The following is a 19,852-nucleotide window of genomic DNA, read 5'->3' on the forward strand; positions in this document are numbered from 1 at the left end:
TGGTGATCAAGCTCAATGTCTTTTTGACCTCATAAACACTGTTGGTCATAACCCAAAACTTCATAAGTTACCTTTGCCAAAAATGTTCCATACTTAACTAGTACAGTGGTGTCAAATATGTGCCCTGGGGGCCACAACTGTCTTGGAAAGAGTCAAATTCGGTCCACTAGATCACAAAGGCAATGTGAGAAACTTGCAATTAACTGCAATTAATTTTTCAATAACATGCATTCTGATTATTATTATCACTTATTCTGGCAATGTCAGATTGCTAAATCTCATTAGGTAAGTAAAGTAATTTAACAAGATATAATGCTTTCTGTTGTCTGGCAAAGTTCTAATGTAATGGTATAAAAGGTTCTTATTACTTTGGCATGTGGCTGTAAATATTGTTGTTCTGACCCAAGTGAATGCTTTCAAAATGTAATTCTCAACATGAAAGAAAGAGAAATATTATTTTTATTATGCAGTGATTTTACTGGTCCGGTCCACTTGAGAGCATTTTGGATAGTTTGTGGTTCATAAACTCAAATGAGATTGACACCTGGTCTAATAGGAAACAAATGCAATGATATGAAATTCACTTTCACTCCAAAAAGGTCAGCTTACTGTGAAATCATGATGTTTGGCAAAACCACTTCTGACATTATCAAAACACATTAAATCAGGAAGACAACAACAACAACAACAACAAAAAAACAAAAAAAACAAACAAGATTTATAAGCTGATTATCTGATGAAACCATATGATCCTGTAGCAGTCATGTTAATTTTGATCAATCATTTAGACAATAAAACATTATAAAAAGGGACTTCTGAAGCATCATAAAAACTTTCATGTTTCTTCAACCACAATCCAAAACCAGCTGTTTTGAATAATACACAAGCTGATAAAAACATAAGTTTTTATCAGCTTATATGTGCTTTTATTTATTTATGTTTATTTTTGTTTTACTTTAAATGAAAAAACACCATAGATGTATATCTTGCTCTTGTTCTGTTTCTACAAATAACCACTAATTATCTAAATGATCTAAATGCAGATTGATTCTTTTCAGTTCAGCTGTTGATCATATGTTACAAGATCTGTTCTAATTGCTAATGGAGGGATTTTTTTTTTTCTGATTATGGTGACATTTGTGTTATACCTTAAAATAAAATTACCATACTAATATTACAACTTTTATGCAAATTTGTCAGCATTTGATGGACAGTAATTGCACCATAATCACTCGCAATAATTAATTGTATCTAGTTGTCTAGTTTCAGTCATTGCAATGACAGGCAGCGGTCGGTTTTAAATAAATAGTACTGACAGGCCTACAGGAACAGAAATAGAGCACATGAGCACAGAAAATGTGCTACAGAGAAAGTGATTTATATAGCTCTCCATATACTCTGTTATGCTCTCTCTGCCATCAAGCATGCCTCAGTGGCTTGATATCATAAATAATGTTCAGTGGGAATACATAAATGCATGAATAACACCGAAACAAACAAATAGCATGGCTATGGCATTGTCATATATCTACAGTGTTTCTAACCATATGCAACCCAAATCTGACCAAAAGAAAAACATAAAAAATAATGACCTGTAACCTGAAAAAAACAAAAAAACATACATTTCATTTGTAGGGCTTTGCAAAATTGACCACAAGGGGGCGACAAATTGCAACGACTATATTTTCTCTGGCCAATGTTTCAGTAGCAACACCGAAAATTCAAGGAGGAATTTGAAAGTAGAGATTAATTTCTATATTACTGACGACGGAGTTTTATTTGAATTGATCGGCATGAACTGGTGTAACTGGAAAGAATTAGAATTTTATTTGAACAGTTCAATAAAAACACAACCAATCACTCTCTAAGTTTGGATATCTCCTGGGAAGCAATATGAAATTTGGCACAAGGTCAGTGTGGGCTATTGAATGTTTTTGAGCTTGGTAAAGATTATTGATTTTCTGGCCTAATGCCATGAGCAATGTATGTACCAGACATTTTAATGTGGCTGTTATCTAATTAAATTATAATGGCATTGCATTAGTATTGACGGAGAATATGTGAAAAACATTTTGCCCCCTTCTTGATTTTTTTTGTTTTTTCATATCTGTCACACTTAAGTGTGTTAATCATACAAATCTGAATATTAGCTAGCAATAACCTGACTAAAGACAATGCAGTTTAAAAACAAAAAGACGATCTCATTTATCAAGGCTATTTGGATGAAGGTAAATATAATTTGCTGATAATCTCAGTTCTATTTCACTAGCCACACCCTGGCCTGACCACTGCCAAACATGTTGAATAAAAAAATGACTTAAATCGAACCTGTCTGACAAAGTGAAGAAACAATTAACTAATTAATTAAAAAACAGAGGATGGTCAAAGTCATTGCCATCTATCGGTCTGGAAAGCGTCACAAAGCCATTTCTACAGCTGGGAACAGTTGTGAATCTTTTGAGGAACCTATCAAAAGGGCACTAATGACTACCAAGACTACCAAACTGAATTAAATAATAAAATAATTACAAAATTACAAAATATAACAAAATAGCTTTAATAAATACACAGCTCTGATTATAAATAATCCAGGATATTACACATATTGTCCTTATCATAATGATTATCTCTATTGAGGATTTGATATTAAGGGTGTGCACTATGCAGTGTGTACTGTGCCCCAGCATGCAACAGCATGAGGCTAGCACTGGCCACAACAGACTAGCAAAGCCTCTGCATCCGACAGGTATTAAAAGACCTCAGCCACCTCAGAAAATAGAAACAGCTCTGGCCCTTCCTGTAAACTGCAGTGGTGTTTTAGCCCAGTCCAGTTTATTGTCAGTCCTGTGATTGATAGAACCATGAATTCTGCTCTCTACCAGAAAATCCTGAAGGAGAATGTGTGGCCATCAGTTCACACCCTGAAGCTCAAGAGCACCTGAGTTATGTACCAGGACAATGATACAATACACATCAGCAAGTCCACCTCTGAATGACTCAAAATAATATTAAAATAAAATAAAATAAAGATGTTGGAGTGGCTTAGTTAACATCTAGACTTCAATCAGGTTGAGATTCTTTGGCATGACCTTAAAATTCCTCCACACTGATGCTGTACATCATGTACTTTCATATATAACACAAGTTGTGTTTCCTCAATATTGTATTATGTTTTAGATTTTAGCACATTTGGTGCCTGAATAACATGGCGTGTCAGATCTAACACAACACGTGTTGTTTTGAAAGAGTTTTTTTGGTTTTTGGGTGTTTTTTTTACACGTGTTAAAATTCACACAAAATGTGTTACACGTGGAACAAAAACGTCGTTTTTAACACGAGTGTAAAGCCTCGTCCAATGAAAGGACGGCGAGTCAGATTAAATCAGGGGAGTAAATTAACATTTTACTGGATGTGCTGAAATCCAGTTTTGCGGAATAATATGTTAATGCAATTTTTTTTTTTTTTACTATAGAGCGATTGTTTCACAAAAGATGTTTGTATAGATACCTTACCTCAAATGTATTTCTGCACATTTATTTCACCTTTTAATTCATCCCAGTCAGCTTGTTTGCTCCGATGTGGATATTTACCCTTCACTGCCCGTGTATTGTCTTGGTCACGGATTTATTGTGAGCAGATTCCTCAGAGGCCACGTGATGGCGAAGGCGTTCCAGTTTACTCAGCGCATCACTTACTGACGAGAGGAGCGTTTCTGCGTCGTGATACCGGAATGTGGATATTTCACCTTTCAAAATAAGAGCAAATTGTTAATAAAGCAGAAGAAATGTGGCTGTCCCATGTAATGTGCGTGGAGTTTTAAATAGACTCGTAACATTGATGCAGATTGTGCCCATATGTCTCAGTGGGAAGCGTTTGCGTTTGGCAAAACAATACAAAGTAAGGTATTTCACGACCTCACATTGGGCTCTGGAAAGCTGAAAGTCTATGATTAATATCTGTTTCATTATTTTAACAACCGATTAAGTAATCAGAATCCGAACATCAACATACCGCACGCTAGAACTCTGAAACAACACAGAAGAGCTCTGCAGTCACACCTACAGGCCAGTGGTCACCCTTTCAGTGATGAAGATGTACAGATCCTGGACAGGAAGGAATGGTGGTTTGTGCAGGGAGTCAAGGAGGCCATTTAGGTGAAAAGGGAAAGACCATCTCTGAATCGCTGAGGGGGCATAAGGGTAACTCTTTTACCATCTTACAATGTGCGATTGCAGTCATGGCAATTTGATCATGAAACTGACCTCATTGTTAGTCACTGGTGCTATAGTATAGTTTCGGTCATTATGCCAATGTGCTGTTTATAAAGTCAGCTGAGACTGAAGGAGTCGCTCTCCAGTTCAGTGCGTGCGTGACGTTTCTCCCACTGAAAACACTACTTCCAGAAGAACAGAATCAACTTTCTTGGATTTCAACATTTTGTTTTGAAAGGACTGATCGGATGTTCCGTTGATAATAGTGTATGTTTTGACACCGGTGCAGTGAGTGGCCTATTGAGCCCATTCTCTAAATAGGAGTATCTCCCAGGCGGACAGTTGCGGCAGCCTTCTGGCTCGGAATTTTTTTTTTTCATTTTCTGGATTTTTACATCACAGATAAATTCCGGGATGCCTTCAAGTAAAAATCTCCAAGGTAATAAATAAAATGGTTACGGACTGCCATGCCCCCCTTTAGCGGGCATCTGCTTATGTCTGTGGCTAGCTACAGCTTAATGTTAGTCTTTACAATAGAGCATCTCAGGCCGACCGGCTACCGTCCAGGCTAAGCCTGTGTTAGTATTAACCAGCTATTTAATAAAAAATAACCTCACTTTCTTTTGTTTGGCAGGTGGAAAAGCCTTCGGGCTGTTAAAAGACCAGCAAAGGCAAAAACTGGAAGAAATAAACCAGGTACGCGTGTTCTCTTTATTTGCCGCGAGCTTCTCTAACGGCACTTCACGGTAATTTGAATTTTAATGAGCTCGCGCACACTTGACTTGGCCTTGGCCTCGTTTTTGAGGATTCGGTGCATTCCCGGGTAACTGTCTCAGGAGTGCGGTGAATTAGAAATCAAAACGCCACTGTCTCGTGTTTTGAAGCTGGCCGTGACCATGCTGTTGATGATGCATTTTTATTGATTTCCCTCCGTCACCAACTGCAGGGTCTGGGGTACACTTGTTGAATGGTTGCATGCTGTCACACAGCTCCGTGCTAAAGGACCGTGAACGTCTCCCTCTGTCCCGATTATATCAATGTGGGAAACGTTTAAAACGCGTTTCGTGCCGACGGGAAACAGGTGTTACAATGAGCTCTTTGTTTAACACGCTTCGTCAGCCGTAGTTTGACGAGATATCTGTGTAATCTGTTTTCCTCCTCTGCTTTGGATGTCATCAGCTCACTGCTGCGGCAAAATGTACACATATATGTATAAAAATAAAAAAAGGCAGGCCACTTGGAAAGGAGCCAGTGACAGTAATGTATTTGCACAGCAGTCCCAGTTGCCACTACGCACTGCTTGTATTTATTTGTTCATTAGAGAAATGACCCCTGGTTTCTAAGCGGCTCTGTCTAAAAATATCAGTTATTTTGTGATTAAATCCAGGATTTTCTTTTGTACAGTGACATCCATTTAATTCCGCTGTATTATCATGACTGCATCTTGTAGTTCCCGATCTCAAATCTCAGCTTCTGTGTTCTGTATTCTGGCATCACTCTCTATTATTTATTTATTTTTCTTATTAAGGCTCCATTAATGAGGAACTAATAACATGTGCAAGATATGTAAACGTGACAAGGAAATTTTGGCACTATTCTTCTTGTTTTTCATGACCGAAAACAAAATAAAATGACTGTAATTTGCTCATAGATGTAAAGTGTAATCCATATATCTGTATTTCGGTTTAACCGTTCCTTATAGATTTTCACGACTCATAAAACTGGCCCTCCCTTTGTTTACATAACGTAAATGACTAGCAGGACACTTCTGTGTGGGAAATTGCTGTGTGATTCAGCACAGCTGAGTCAGGCATCCCTGATAAAGGTCCAGTCGTGGTGTTTATCCTCTTTACACTTAATTGCAAGTTCGATAGACACACTGAGGTCAGCACGAAGAACAACGGCACGCTCTGTCGTTCTGGCTCTCGCTCTGTCCTGCAAGGATTGTGGATGACTCCCACACGCCATGTTGCATCATTATAATTTTATTACATTAGCTCCCTTCTGGCAGCTTTGTACCCTTGCGAGGTGTTCCACTTAATGAACGCGGTGATAAGTGACGACAGTAAAGGGAGTCGTTGGTCTCCAGTTCAAAATTTGGACAGGACACAGTCAGATTTGGTGTGCTGAAAGTTCTGTTTATGTGTGGGGAATTCGCTGGAATCTAACAAGGAAGATGAAAAAGTAGTCCCAGTTTCATTAAACTTGTAAAACCTGTATTTTATGACCAGCTTCACTTTTGTTTTACCCCCTTCCTCTTTCTCAGGAGTACCTGGAAGACCAGAAATACAGTGATGAAGAAGACCTGGCTGAAAAGTTGGAAGGTTTCAAAAGTAAGAAAATCCAGCCCTTCCTTCAGCTGATGGCTATCTGCGGTGGTGTGGCTGGGGTTTTTCCTGGCTTTTGTCTTAGCTTAAATATTTTTTTACTTGGCAGGCAATATACACACACACACACACACAATCCTTTAGTCTTCAGCATTTTGTTTTTCTCTGTGGGAAAGACAGAATGCTGTGATTTCTAAAACATTTGTAAGGCCAAGTCCTTAGTGGCCTGGTAGGAATGTGCCGGGGCGTGACTCTGCTTGTTGTTGCAATATTCGGAGCTTTCCTGGGTAAACTCCTAGCTCCTGGGAACAGGAGTAAAAACATTGATACTTGCTGAATACAGGAATAAAGGTTGCACAATTTAGAAAAGAACTCCTTCCCCATTCCACAGATATTGCGTTTACATTTAAGGCATGTAGATTTTTTTTTTCTTTTTACAGTCGGTGTGAGTTTTTTAATCGGTTTCACATCAGACCAAAAACGCAGTTTATTGTAAAAAAACAGCGTAAGTATTGCAATGAAGAAGAAAAAATGCTCCAGTGTCCTACTTACATTGCATGCTTGCTGGAGGAAATGGAGCAGTAATATATAAACAGAAATGGGACCAAGCACCAGGGTCCTGGGAGGTTTGCTGGGTTCCCCCCCCCCCCCCCCCCCCCCCCATGTTTTCCACATTGTCCCAGAGGCTTAAAGGTCACACTACTTTTAACTACCAGTCAGATCGACTCATTGCAACCCAGCACATGGAACAAAAAAAACCAAGATAAAATGTAGTCCTATTTTATTTTAACACTTCCATAAAACCCAATGCAGGTTTGGGGTTTTTTTTTAAATTAATTTTGCATATTCAGGTGACTCTATATTGAAGTTTTCATTGATTTGTTTGGTTTTTGGACACTTGTTACTACTTTCATGGCTGAATGTAGTTATTCCTATCAGTTAGTCACTAGATTAAATTAATCAGCCACAGGGTACTCAGGCTGCTGGCCTTATTAACATAAATGAAATCTAAAAAACATGAAAATATAGTGTGTGAAACATATTAAATCACATTAACAAAGTTACTTTACAGAAATAACAGTTTTGGAGCTGACCAATATAAGCTTTCCAATATTAATATGATTTTTTAAAATAGAGCTGTTTCAGCTGGTGATTTCAGCACTCTAACTAATGAGCAATAACACTAATAAGCCTCATGTTCTGAGCAATTACAACTGTGAATTTTTTTTTTTTTCAGTTTTAATGAAAAATTAAGTTTTACACCCAGATTTTGGATGGGGACAATTTTTAGACCAAATATATCAAAGTATTGATTCTATTATTCTCACACTCTAAGGCTACGTTCGCTCTGCAGGCAAAAGTGCATCAAATCTGACTTTTTGGACACTATGCGACCCATATCCGATCATAGTATGACAGTGTGAACAGCACAAATCCGATACTTTCAAATCCGATCTGGGTCACTTTCGTATGTGGTACTGAATCCGATACATATCTGATGTTTTAGAAAGCGACTGTTGTGTGAATGGTCATGTCGCATTAAATACGTCTTTTTCGTCACTGACACAAGACAGACGCCTATTATCAGCGCCAGAGAAGCGCCCGACGACATCGTGATCGCTTCCTGGCCATCCAGTGTAGATGTTAGTGAAACTGTTTGGAAGACAACATTGGAGAAATGTGAACATTTTATTTGTACTGTTTAATCTGCAGATTCTGACAGAAATCTGCAACTATCCTTTGAAGCACTGCTCCTCTCTAAAACAGCAATAAGGATAATTATTAGGTCATATTTAAATAACAAAAAAACTTCAAGCAAAATTGGAAAATGTAAAGTCCGAAACAGGTCTTTATATTAAGGGCCATCAAACAATACTGCTTGGTCTGAGTCTAAACAGAGAGGTGTGTGTGTGTGTGTGTGTGTGTGTGTGTGTGTGTGTGTGTGAGATGTCTTCTTTTGCGCATGCAGGCCGCTTTAGGGCCGTGAACGGTTCACATTAGAGCGCGTTTGCTGTCACATTTTATTTGTAGTGTGAACAACCAAACAAAAAAATCGGATTTGATCAAAAAATCGGAATTGAGCATTAAGACCTGCAGTGTGAACGGAGCCTTAGTCTCAAGCATTGTACATACATAACTTGTACTCATCGGTACAGATCTTTTCTCCTTCTAACAGCAGCAGTTATCCAACAAATGAGTATTTGGTCAAATGAGACTGTGTTAACAAACCAGTCCACTAATCAACCTGGAGAGTACAGCCCTAGCTACTTCAGCCCAAGGGATTCACCGATGCAACTCCTGCCATGTCCAATACATACCAGTATCGGTGTCGAATCATCAGTACACACATTCATACCCAAGCACCCTGTCTAACATTTGTGAACGCACTGCTGTGGAGAAGTGTCCAGGGAAACTCTGAGTTCAGTATCTTGAAGACTGGAGTAGCTAAGGAATCAGTCCATCAGTCATACCATCTCTACCCCCTGAACCACTGCTGCCCAAAATGAAGCGCAAAGAGGACAGAACGCATCAACCTGTGTCTGAGTTTTTCAGTCCCATTAACTCGATTACAGTTAAAAAGTTTAAATAAAACAAACTTCTGCAACCACAAATTCTAAAAAAGTGTAAAGTGTGCGTGTTAGTCCCCCCTGTTAGCTTGCCTGGTAATTGTGGCCACTTGGCAAAGTAAACACAGACTAATCTGGGACTAAAATGAAAAGATGGTGCTGATAATCAACTACCGATTGAGCTAAAGTATGTAGCCTGCATTTGCTCAGAATTAGTGCGCGCGCGCACACACACACACAGACACACACACACACACACAGACACAGACACAAACTAGCACTGTACCTTTGCTTAGAGTTCCACAGGTTGTTTTTGTTTCTCATCACTCTCAGACAAACCAAAAAGAAAACTGAAGTTGTGTTTTGGGGGGGGGGGCTGTTTTTATTTTGACTAAACAGAAGCTAATTGACAGTGGCCTCTGCCCTGGGGGTTAGGGTCTTTTAAAGTGATGGGAAATCCTTGTGTTTATCTGTTGGCCAAAGTGGCAGAGGAAGTCAGTGCGGTCACCGTCCATTGCAGCTATTTTATCAGCAAGTCACCCTCCTTTTTTAAAAATGGAAAATCCCTTTTGATGAGCTGACTAAGTGGGTGGTAGACAAACAACTTTGTCTAAATCAAACTTACACTTCAGACCTCCTTATGAATGTCAGAGAAAAGTAAAAAATAAAGTATATTTAAGGCTTTCTTGAGAATTTGATGCCATTTATTTTCTAGCATCACTTGCCAAAAGAATTTGGGTCTGGAGGAGCAACTGAAGACTTGAGTTTTGTGCAGTTGAGCCGTTTTCTGTGGCTGCAGATGATCAACAGGCTGCGCTACGACAAGTGGCCCACTCAAAAACTGCTGTGTGTGTGCGCATGTGTGTGCGGAGGCCCACTCCTCAGAGTTTACGAACAGGGTCGGCATTGTCCCGTCCCACTCCCCACGGGTTCGCTCAGTTAACACAGTACCCTCTCTCTGTCCCTCCCAACACACACACACACACACAGAGCTCCCATTGTGGTACAGAAATAGCAAGTGTAATCTGACTAAAGTGCTCTTCCAGGGAAAAGGGAACAGAAAAATTTAGGCAGAAGCGGAAAAATGTCCGCTTCCGAAGAAGCAGTCACTTCATTGACATGTTTATGTTGTGCTTTTATAAGTGAATGCAAATCCAGTGGTTAGTAATTACTATTTATTCTTAAGCCTGTCTGTGGTTAAAACCACTTAGATTAGACGATATACCAAGAGTAATCTTTAGGCCAATTCCATTTCATTCCATCCCAGTTTAGAAATGAAAGCTTTAAAAAAAAGCAACCGACTTTTTCAATTCCATGTTTTAAAATGTGTGAATTGTTTTCTTTTGGTGTGATACAGCAAAGTGATTTATTTATTTTTTTTCAATAGGAAGAAAAGAAAAGAAATGTCTGATTTATCAGTGATGAAAGTCATGACTTGTTTTAGTCCTAGATGAGATTTTCATGCTCCCGTTAGAGCTGCGGCTGGAGGCGTTATGTTTTCAGGCTATCCCTCCATCTGTCCCGTTCTCACAATTGTGATATCTCCTGAGGAATTTCAGATTTGACCCAATAGTTCACTTAGACTCGAGAAAAACCAATGAAATTTCAATTCAACATTTTATATTCAAAGAGGTCACAGGTCAGCTACCTCGTGATGTCACAATGTTGCCAAAACCATCAACTCTTCAGATCATTATTCACCATCATAGCTGCAGAGATTGTGTCCCTAACTGACGTTTAGAAGGATACTAAATTGATGATACTAGATTTATTTCTCCTAAAGTTTTCACTGCATCTATTATAAGAGTTTCCCTCCAAGTATTAATGGTAAATGTTGTTCTATGCTAATTTAAAAAAAAAAAAAAATTGTAACATTTGGTCACATACATCCAAGTTATTCTATCGCATAAATAACAAGGGTTTTTTTTTTTCTTTAGCTGAAACCACGAATGAGGAGTTGTTAAGGGAGTGTTTTCAACAATGACAATGTGTTAGTGTCTCGAATGTTCAGTAATTACAACTTTTGTTTCTTTATAGTGAAATGAGTATAGAGCAGGGGTGGGCAATCTCAGTCCACGAGGGCCGGTGTCCCTGCAGGTTTTAGATGTGTCCTCGAACCAACACAGCTGATTTAAACGGCTAAATTAGCTCCTCAACAACATGTCCCGAAGTTCTCCAGAGGCCTGGTAACGAACTAATCATGTGATTCAGGTGTGCTGACCCAAGGTGAGATCTAAAACCTGCAGGGACACCGGCCCTCGTGGGCTGAGATTGTTCACAGCCCATGAACTGTCTGTATGCTGCTGTGCTTGGCGATTTTGGGCCCAAACATCTTTCTTTTCACTCTGTTTAAACTTGAAGTACTGTTTTAACTTCCTGACCTTCTGACTCTTAATCTGGCTGCCACGGCTCCCTGCAGCTGCCAGATTGCTTGCTTCCTGCTCAGAGATGTGGGAGAACACACACAAAAACCCACCTGTCCTTATCAGCTGTTTGTGTCTTTGCTAGGTCAGCTGTCAGCACAGTGTAAGATGTTGAGATCACTGGGCAGAGTGTGCCAACTGTTTTGCTGACATGTAATATGCTCTCTGGAGGTTGGTGCTTGTTAGTGTTGTACTGCGAGGTGTGTATGTGTGTGGGGGATGGTGAATGAACTACCACTGTTGGTAATAATCTCCTGTGCTTGTTTTGCAGATAAATATGCTGAGTTTGACCTGAACGACCAAGGAGAGATTGGTGAGTAAAAAAACAACCCAGATAACAACTGTCGCTCAAGCCCATGTTGACATGAGACAACAGTAATTAATACTGTGTGTGTTGTCTGCCCCCAGTGGGCGCAGGATTTAAACAGGCTCATGTTACTTTGCTGTGTGCTGCATGGGAAGTGAGACTGTTCTGTCCATTGTTGTGGAAGGTTTTGAAACAGGTGTGGGGCCAACTGTAGTGTCAGGATCTGTTTGCGGTTCCTAAAACAAGCTCCTGTATGTCCTATAAAACTTCCCCAGTCAGCAAAATATCTCTGAATATTAGCCCCTATTCAGTTTTCTGGTCTCTGCACAATTAATATTGGTTTTCCATAATTTTGCACAGATATTTTTGTGATTCAGAAGCACTTTTACCAAATCATTACAATGTATTTTAAACTCATTCCAGCTGAAATAAATGGTATTTCTGTCAGAAGCAGACATTATAAAACTGTTAGACAGAAACGATCTCTGTGTGATAAATGCTTGAAACTTTCTGTGTAAATTTAGTCAAGTCTATTGTAGGTGTTGATGTAATTTAGCGTTTTTGAAAGTTTTTTTTCTTTTCTTCATATTATTGTGGAAAAGAAAGACTTGTACATAAATAGGAAAGCAATTCACCTTTTTCTGCTAATCGTGGATCCATTTGTCAACTCCACTTTGTCTCAGATCTGATGGGTCTCAAGCGGATGATGGAGAAACTGGGAGTGCCCAAGACCCACTTGGAGTTGAAAAAAATGATCGTGGAGGTGACAGGCGGCAGCAGCAACACCATTAACTACAGGGACTTTGTCAAGATGATGCTTGGCAAGCGCTCAGCTGTGCTCAAATTGTAAGTAAACCCCCTTTTAGTGTGTGTGCATGTGTGTTTGGGGTTGTTTTTGTTTTTAACAGTGATATTTTGTTTAATGTACGACTGTGTGCTGGTTCATTGCTTGTGTTCACATGTCTAATAGGGAGGATATGAACTGTGTGCTGTGTCAGCCAATTGCTTCCTTAAACAGCAGGGGGTTCAGGGATGACAAGGGATGATGTCACAGCCCACATGCTGCATTGGCTGCTAATCAGCATGATAACAAAACCCATCTCGGTAGCCTATCCATAGTCAGCTCATCCCTCTCTGTAGTGGGGATCCTAATCTTAGGGTACTGAGAATAGGCTGATTAACCACTTATGGTTGCATAGGCCTGACAAAGCCACCAAAATTTACCATACTGTGTCATTAAAATGTACCCTTTACAATAGAAATGGTGTCTATAGAATATGTAATAACTTTTTCATGCTCCCCAGGGGATAAAGTGGTGCACCTGTTTTTAAATGTGTTAATGTAGCCAGTGTAAGCCTTTTAAAGCAGCCTTGCACTAGGTCAACCTACAGGAGCTAGAGCCTGTAATGGCTGCTGCGTGTCAGCTCTGCTGGACTAAGCTGGCTGGACCCTTTAGCAGACAAATCTTATAATCCTGAAAAACAGCAAGCAGAGAAAATGCATAGCATTTCCTCCTCACTTTTGAACAACACTCAAATGTTGTTCAAAAGTGTATCCCATAATCCCACAGCTGCTATTTATAAACATTTAAATCCCTTCCTGCTTCTCTTGTCTGCTTGCTGATAATCTAGTAACACTGTTGTTGCATCCAGAAATAACATTTATCATTATCAGTATTTGGTTACACTTTCTAATATATGTAATACATGCATATCATATTTCTTGTTCTACAGAAAAATGAAATAATTATCTGTATGGTTAACTACTAACTAGGGGTGCAACAATACTCGTATCGATATTGAACTGTTCGATATATCGGTTCCGTACGCATATGTATCGAACAATACAAAATGTTTTATTTTATCAACTTTTCTTCTGACGATGCTGTCTGTGTTGAGCGCTCAGTGGATCTGCGTTTGACTACTCCGCCTAGGCTGCACTGTCGAGTGCAGATCCACTGCGCGCAGCGCAAGCTAGCAAGACAGAAGCTAAGCTCGTTGCAACATGGCAACTTCCTCAATGTCATTAATGTCATTTTAACAAAATTAATGCTGACAGCACTAGTGGGAACACAACGAATATGACTGCACATTTACGCTGACATCATCCTAGTGCAAAGACAAGTGGAAGCACACAAAACAACAAATTTCACCCGAGTCATTTAGACAGCTGTTGGCACACGATTCTCCTTATGGGACCTGATGTTTAATATGCTGCTGAGACTATACCTCAGAAGGAGCGTATAGTATAGCTTTTATTTCATGTGGGTTTTTTGGGGGTTTTTTTGGGGGGGGTCTCGAGAGGATATGAGAGGGAGAAGCTGAGGCCACGGAACAGCTTTAGACTGATGTTATTCAAAGCATTTGGCAGGACAATAATTGATTTTGGTTGTAATTAGAGGGCAATGAATGACACCAAGCTCCGCAACTGGGCTAAGTTAGTGTTAGTGCAGTGCACAAGTACAAAAGAAGACACAGTCATAATTTGTTAGACCAAGATTTTGATTGACAAATGAGCCGTGTAGGGATTTGTTAAAGGTCTTGCAGGAGAGCAGCAAAGGAAACCTTGCTCTTTGAAGAGATAAGTGTAATGGAGTCTTTATCAGATAATAAAGTCACACTGATTAAACAACACACATAGATGCCATAACATTAAACAGTCTGTTCAATGTTATTGCAGCTGGTCTGGCTGCACAGGCATCAAAGTCCACGTGAGTCGCTCCCTTTAAAACTATTGGCCATCTGCTATTAAGATGCCAGAATTCCCACCTCAACCCCTTTTAAAATATGCTTGCACTTTGGGTAAAATACAGATGTGTGCTCATCTCTGTAAAAATCACAAATCCTTATGCTGACAGAACATGGTCACAATGGTCATGAAAACTCTTCAGTTCAAACATTACATTGATGAATATTAGTGGTGACGGGTAGAATGGCAGACAAGTCCTAAGTATGAAGAAAAATGAGTGAGAGTAGTGGTCAGAGGAATGTGCCAGAGTTTGAGTTGCTGAGTGCCTGTTTCGTCACTGGGATCATTACTCCTTATGAGCTTACTGGAGCTTTGCAGAGTTTTCCAAAAAAGGAAGTTAAAGGCAGGCATTTGCTCTGAATAGCTCTTGTCAGATCACTCACTGTGCTGTGTCCAGTCTGAACCACTGTTGCCTTCGGTCCTTTTGTGGTTTCCTTTCATTCCATTCCTTTCACTTATTGCTCAGCTGCTTCTTGCCTGACTGCTACATCCTGTGTCTACTGTCAGTCTTTTAAATTTACATCTAAATTAATATTTTACAGTCTTTATGCCTCTCTCCGTGGTGCTGAAGGGAACATGCCAAGGCACTTTATTAGGATCTTGCTAGTACTGTTTTGCCTTGAGAATTGTCCTAATTCTCCATTTCACAGATTCAGCAAGGTGCAGAATAATTCCTGAGATTTAGCTCCATATTGACATGATAGCATCACGTAGTTGTGGCAGATTTGCCAGTTGCACATCTTTGGTGTGACTCTTATTTTACTACATTCCAATGCTCTATTAGATTGAGATCTGGTGATTTTGGTGGTCACATTGAACTTGCTGTCATGTTCAAAAACCCAGTTTAATATGATTTGAGCTTTGACATGACAGATTATCTTGTCTTCTGAAGATGTGTGGTCATAAAGGGATGGAGTTGGTCAGCAACAATACTGTGGTGTTTTAAAAGATGCTCAGGTGGTGCTAATTGGTCCAAAGGTTGTGATGAACACGTTTCCCACACCTTTACACCACTAGCCTAAACTGTTGATACAGGGTAGAGCTATGCTTTTACGGGCAAATGTTGCAGAAACCAACAGACCAGGCAGCATTTATCCAAACTTCTGTCCGGTTTTGGTGAGTCTGTGTCAATTGTTGCCTCATTTTCCAGTTCTTAGCTGACAGGAGTGGTCTTCTGATGCTGTAGCACAGCTGGTTCAAGGTTTGCCCTGTTGTGCATTCAGGGATGTTCTTTATTATTCTTTGTTAAAGTGGTTATTCATGTTGCTCTGGGCTTCCTATCAGCTTAAAGCAATCTGGCCATATTCCTCTTATATTAACAACAGATTTTCATCAACATTTATTGGATATTTTCTTTCAGACCATTCTTTGTAAATCCTACAACTGGTTGTGTGGGAAAATCCCAGTAGATCAGCCTTTAAAAGTGAAATACCCAGACCAGCAACAACCTGTCATGTTCACACTCTCCTAAATCACCTTTGTTCCCCTTCTGAGGCTGGGTTTGAACTTCAGATAGCCATGTTCATCATATTTACATGCGTAATTGCATTGAGCTGCAATTACGCATGGTGACAATGATGTAAATACTGCTCTGCTGGTCCTGTGATGGACCTATAGAGGGTGCAACTTCCCTGCTGGGATACGCTCAAATTAACATTAAATGGAGATCTTGTGTTAACTGCCCATGACTCATCTCTCTCCACAGAGTTTTGGTTTTTGAAGACAAAGCCAATGGCTCTCCCTGCAAGCCGGCCGGACCCCCTCCAAAGCGGGACATCGCTAGCCTTCCTTAAGTGTCAGGCCTCCATGCTGCTAAAGGAGCTGAGGGACCATCAATAGCTATGTGGAATAATGTGGAGTGTCGTGTTCATGTGGGACCAGTGATCAAGAACGTCATTTTGTGAATATATGATGTGTGTGAGTTTTCTGTTTGAAAGACTGAGCCCAAAACTCACTAAAATTGTTTGACTGTGAATATTTTATTCCTCTTTTTTCCCTCCTTTAATTAAAATGTAGCAGTGATAATAGTAACTTGTAATCAGCTTGATAAATTACATTTTGTAGTGTGTTTCATGGTTGCATTTTAAGGGAAGACTTAAAATTCTCCAGAGGTCTCTTTTGCTTCCACGGTATGTTTCTTTTTTTTCTTTTTGACACATTGATTTTAATGATTTAGAGCACTATGCTTTTGGAAAAGCACAAGGAAAATGAACAGTTTATTCCAACACATTTTTGCACTCTTCTTAGCACTCTTTCATGCATTCCTGCCAGGCTTATCTTGGTCAACATCTTCGCTTCAGATCAGATGCCAGAGATTTCAAGCCCTACCCACTTCCTCTGGGTCTAAAGCCCCTTTTGAGTCAAAGTACTGATCTGGAATGAGTAACCAAGTTATCATTCCCACTTTATGATATATAAAAAAAAAACACACTGGTGTACATGTGTGTACTTGCTGTACTTTGTGAGTCACAATGTTAGTAAAAGGATAAGGCATGTTGTTGACTTTCAGTGTCCTTGTGTGGCTTGAAAAGCAGTAAGTATGACTCTATTTAGAACCGCTAGTCTAAGTTTGACATACAGGCACGCAAGCAGAACAGATGTACATATTATACTACACATCGTACAATCATATTATTTCCAAGTGCCTCAAAATGCAGATACTGTAGAGCTTACACAGTTTGGAGGAGGGAGTGCACACTAGTGTTCAGTTCAAGCAGTCCTTTTAGTGTATGAATTCAAGAAAACCGTGAGATGCTATCATTTAGTGTTTGGTGAGAGTTTTAATGATGTTTGTTGAAGTGTCTGATGTATTTTTGTTACTGGTTTCCACAATATTCTGAGTGAGTGAGGTTCACATATGGTGGATTTATTTTTTCTGTTCTTTTTTTTTTTCTTCCCCCTTTTCTAACCATTATTTGTATGCCACTGAAAAAATGTAACCTGATATTTGGTTATTTGTCTTTGTCGAATTGTCTTCCTCATATTGTTCCATAAGCCAGCCATTTATCTCTAACATGGTTTCTTCTCCTACATGTTAAGTAATTTATGACTGTGTTTGTCTCCCCAGTATAAATGTTCTTTTAACAAACAGTATTTACTGTGAAATTGGTACTTTGACACATAACATGTTTTAACACCATTATGATACTTTGTCTTTCGTCTGGTGGTTATTTTACATATTTAGTGTTGTTAAGATACACATTGTTTTGCCGACGCCAAAGCAATTAAAAGTCTTCTTACACTGGGCACAAGTGATGAGTTGTTCACTGTGGAAAAACTTGTCTTAAACTGGTAAGATTTTAGGGTTAGCAAGTTTCAGATGGTTAGTTTTGTAAGTATTTGAACAGTGATATAGTTTTTGTAACTTGGCCTTTGTACAGGAGCCCAGTGGATTCTTAAATCAAAGGAAGTGATTTAAGTGCTGACTTCTTGCTTTAATAAAAATGGTTCAAAAGTATTGCATTAACCACTTTTACATCTGAATCATAGCACATCATTTGTCAGAAAGTGGAGGCACGTTATGCATGTATGGCTGTAGGTGTAACTAGAGTTTCCTGATGATGTGAATGCTGATAAAACCAGCAAGATGAAACCTGAAGTGTATCGGGCTATAACACCTGCTCAGATTCAGCCAAATGTTGCGAAGCAGATCAGAAAGCAACGCTTGTTTCTCATCACCAAGAAATTAGATATTCAGGGGTCAAGTCAGCCCAACATATGCTTGCTTTTCATTTACTGAAATAAAACGGAAGGCAGAGGAGACCCCCAAAGGAGCAGAAACTGAAGGTGTAACATATCAAGAGAGGAAGCCATCATTTAAGTATGTCAGTGGTTTCAAGGCCATAAGCAATAATTGACTGCAAAAGTGAGTCAGGCAGAGGCCCTGGTAGTACTTTCTCCAGCTATTAAGGTTTGGCTTTTGGGACACGTCTTCTGAATCTGAGCTAGTTGAGGTCGAGAGACACCTAGTCGCCTCACCTCAATGCATGGCTTGGATTCTCATGGAGAGAGGCTGGACTCCAACCTGGAGTTGCCCTCAGTGAGAGGCGGCGGGCAAGGGAAGGTGTCCTTGTATCCTTTTGGCTTGCTGCCTGTAAGTTGAAGCCTGGCCGTGCGCTGGGAAGGTGTAGCAGAGGCCCCCATCCCATAACTCCCACCTCAACAGCATCCGGGGGGGGGGACCTTATTATAATATTAAACATTATTTCAGATTGTCCAACTCTGGAAATTGAATGCTATGTAGAAACATTGCTGTAATTCCTAAACAGTTTTGTGAAACTGCTTGAATTACAGACGAAAGTCTGCACTTTGGATTAGAATGTAGCAGCAGCCACACAGCAACAGATTTCACTTGATAAATAGTAATTTTATCTCGCTACAGTACATTCAAAGGTGAGTGTCCTTGAATGGCACCACAGTCATAAAGATTGGCAGACCATTAAAGTGGGAATCCTTATGCTAGATTACAGCACATCCTTTGTCTTAGTGCTGACAAATGCAGAAAAAGGTGATATATTATCTAATTTGGAGATATCCATGTCCGTATTGCATGGACACACACACACACAAAAGTGATGTGTGTACCATAAGAGAATCTGGGTGTACACACTAAGTTGGGTCATTGTCTCAGTGCATTAGGCTACTTGTTTGTCCTCACGAGCTTTTCGTTTTGCTTGTTTTCACGAACAGGTAAAATAACGTGAGCATTAACAGTCTCTTAAACTGGTCTGAATGTGTTGTGCTCTCTGTATGAAATGTGAGGCCCATTCACTTTCCTTGTTAGGGGGGAGAGCAGCTGCCTGTGTGTGGAACAGAGTAGAGGATAATGAGCAATACTTTAACAAGCATGCAAACAGGCGGGCCCAGTAAGATTATAATAAGCCTGTCTCTAATTAAAATGATAACCACTGTTGCATGTAATAAACTGTCAGGAGCTTATGGTAGCATAGTGGAGGAAGATGAATTTGCTGGCACTGCTGGGTTTCTCTTTAATCAGAATCAGAATCAGAATACTTTATTGATCCCTGGGGGAAATTATTTAAAGACACCGATCCGCAGGCCCGTATTCGGTCTTCAATAACAAAACTATTTTTTGCCACTTTTTGTTGCACACCATAATAAATTTTGCCTTAGCTATGTGTGTATGAGATTTAGGGCACTGCAGGGCAGCATATTCATCATCTGTCTCCTTACCAGATCCTGCACAGACATCGCCATCTATTGGACAGTCCAAGTTATGGCATGGTTTCTATCCTTTGTTGGTAAAAAC

At 39.7% G+C, this 19,852-nt stretch overlaps 2 protein-coding genes across 3 annotated transcripts in view; both read left to right on the plus strand.

Annotated features, from left to right (window-relative positions):
* LOC308392914 (uncharacterized protein) overlaps positions 1-19,852 on the plus strand; it is a 160,258-nt gene that overhangs the window by 114,471 nt on the left and 25,935 nt on the right. The window lies entirely within an intron of this gene.
* Positions 4,467-17,834, plus strand: aif1l (allograft inflammatory factor 1-like). The gene is made up of 6 exons (XM_080873734.1): positions 4,467-4,650; positions 4,846-4,907; positions 6,478-6,544; positions 11,800-11,841; positions 12,519-12,681; positions 16,289-17,834. Exons 1-6 carry the CDS (start codon positions 4,626-4,628, stop codon positions 16,374-16,376), a joined length of 447 nt encoding a protein of 148 aa, XP_080729860.1. The 5' UTR covers positions 4,467-4,625; the 3' UTR covers positions 16,377-17,834.

The sequence above is a fragment of the Rhamphochromis sp. 'chilingali' genome (assembly GCF_963969265.1).
Source record: "Rhamphochromis sp. 'chilingali' genome assembly, chromosome: 2".
NCBI lineage: Eukaryota > Metazoa > Chordata > Actinopteri > Cichliformes > Cichlidae > Rhamphochromis > Rhamphochromis sp. 'chilingali'.

Bases quoted from the DNA above. Each gene is read 5' to 3' on its own strand.
- aif1l (XM_080873734.1), top strand. From the start codon at position 4,626: ATGCCTTCAAGTAAAAATCTCCAAG. The intron at 4,908-6,477 runs GTACGCGTGTTC...CCTCTTTCTCAG, and splicing joins AACTGGAAGAAATAAACCAG to GAGTACCTGGAAGACCAGAA. The intron at 6,545-11,799 runs GTAAGAAAATCC...CTTGTTTTGCAG, and splicing joins AAAGTTGGAAGGTTTCAAAA to ATAAATATGCTGAGTTTGAC.